Genomic DNA, 2,324 nt, shown 5'->3' on the forward strand with positions numbered 1-2,324 from the left:
AGACAAACACATACACAAAAAGATAAACACAGATAAACACATACACAAAAAGATAAACACAGACAAACACATACACAAAAAGATAAACACAGACAAACACATACACAAAAAGATAAACACAGATAAACACATACACAAAAAGATAAACACAGAAAAACACATACACAAAAAGATAAACACAGACAAACACATACACAAAAAGATAAACACAGATAAACACATACACAAAAAGATAAACACAGACAAACACATACACAAAAAGATAAACACAGACAAACACATACACAAAAAGATAAACACAGACAAACACATACACAAAAAGATAAACACAGACAAACACATACACAAAAAGATAAACACAGACAAACACATACACAAAAAGATAAACACAGACAAACACATACACAAAAAGATAAACACAGACAAACACATACACAAAAAGATAAACACAGACAAACACATACACAAAAAGATAAACACAGACAAACACATACACAAAAAGATAAACACAGATAAACACACGTACACAAAAAGATAAACACAGACAAACACATACACAAAAAGATAAACACAGACAAACACACGTACACAAAAAGATAAACACAGACAAACACATACACAAAAAGATAAACACAGACAAACACATACACAAAAAGATAAACACAGATAAACACAGACAGAAAGATACACAGACATAGACAGACAGACAACGATACACACAGACAAAGAGACACACACACAGAAAAATACACACAAAGATACACACAAACAAATAGACACACACAAAGACACACACTGACAGACAAATAGACAGACAAACACACAAAGATACACACTGACAAACAAATAGACAGACAGACACACAAAAAGATACACACAGACAAACATAGACAGACAGACACACAAAAAGATACACACAGACAAACAAATAGACAGACAGGGACACAGACAGACAGGTGGACACAGACAGACAGGGACACAAACAGGCAGACAGGTGGACACAGACAGACAGGGACACAAGCAGACAGACAGGTGGACACAGACAGACAGGGACACAAGCAGACAGACAGGTGGACACAGACAGACAGGGACACAAACAGACAGACAGGTGGACACAGACAGACATATACACAGAGTCGATGTTTTATGATGGCAGGCTTAAAGAGTGAACAGCGGTTTACTCGTAAGGAGGAAAATGGTGTAAAATATACGTGCTAGTGGCACTCGGGATTTCAGTTTGATATAGCGTCAATGGCGTGTGTGTGTGTGATGTGTGTGTGATGTGTGTGCGTGTGTGTGTGCGTGTGTGCGTGTGTGTGTGTGTGTGGTTAATAAGTAACAAAGGTTCCAAGGTTCACATCCACGTAAGGGACTCTGGGAATTAAACAGGAATACAGGAAGAGACACAATTAGCCGTTTTGTTCTGTTTTTGATCCAGCATTTTGGAGTCTTTATCCTCGTCTGAGGTTGTGTGTGTTCATGGGTAAGGTGAAGGTGGGAGTCGGGCCGTTCGCCCGAAGGCCTGATAACTCGGCCTTTAAACAACAAAGGCTGCCGGCGTGGTCTCCCTCCCTCACGCCACACACCGTACTGCCGATCTTCTACTCCCTCTCTATAGTGTGTGTGCTGCTGGGCGTGTGGCTCCTCATCACGGTCCAGAACATACAGCAGCTGAAGGTGAGCTACTCCGTGTACGTGTGTCTACATCCATATTACTCGCGGTGTACGTTAAGCTATCATAAATGTATCAGTATACATAACCACAACCAGGAAGTAAGAAATTCAAACCGCTTCTGGCTTCCTGATCAGAGGTGATTTTAGTCCTCCTTCTCCAGATCTACTTTATCTTCTCGGTGGAACGTTATTTATTTTGCACAGCGTGCTTTCTATATAAAGCATCTATATACAGTGAGATTCCCAAAACATGAGCGGTTATTACATGGTACAAAAAGGAGCAAACTCGAACGATTGACCACACAAATGACATGCAGACGTTTCTCCAGAAAACCGATCTCGACTGATTTCCGGAATGACTTTCTAACTCTTAGCTGTAGCTTCTATGAAGAATTTGTCATCGAATGCATTTTGGTTTTAATTTAAAAATGTCTGAATGATTTCAGTTGCTCGGGGGGGGCACAGTGGCTTAGTGGTTAGCATGTTCGCCTCACACCTCCAGGGTTGGGGGTTCGATTCCCGCCTCCACCTTGTGTGTATGTCTGTGTGTGTATGTCTGTCTGTATGTATGTCTGTGTGTGTGTGTGTGTGTCTGTGTGTGTGTGTATGTCTGTCTGTCTGTCTGTGTGTGTGTGTTTGTGTCTGTGTGT

General features: G+C 40.8%; 1 protein-coding gene across 1 annotated transcript in view; it reads left to right on the forward strand.

Annotated features, from left to right (window-relative positions):
- Positions 1 to 1,345: 1,345 nt before the first annotated feature.
- tmem30c (transmembrane protein 30C) overlaps positions 1,346 to 2,324 on the forward strand; it is a 7,184-nt gene continuing 6,205 nt past the window's right edge. The window contains exon 1 of the mRNA XM_027143535.2: positions 1,346 to 1,677. Coding sequence (XP_026999336.2) covers positions 1,480 to 1,677 — 198 coding nt within the window. The 5' untranslated portion in view covers positions 1,346 to 1,479. The remainder of the gene's footprint in view (positions 1,678 to 2,324) is intronic.

This window comes from Tachysurus fulvidraco, chromosome 6, assembly GCF_022655615.1.
Source record: "Tachysurus fulvidraco isolate hzauxx_2018 chromosome 6, HZAU_PFXX_2.0, whole genome shotgun sequence".
In the NCBI taxonomy this organism is placed as follows: Eukaryota; Metazoa; Chordata; class Actinopteri; order Siluriformes; family Bagridae; genus Tachysurus; species Tachysurus fulvidraco.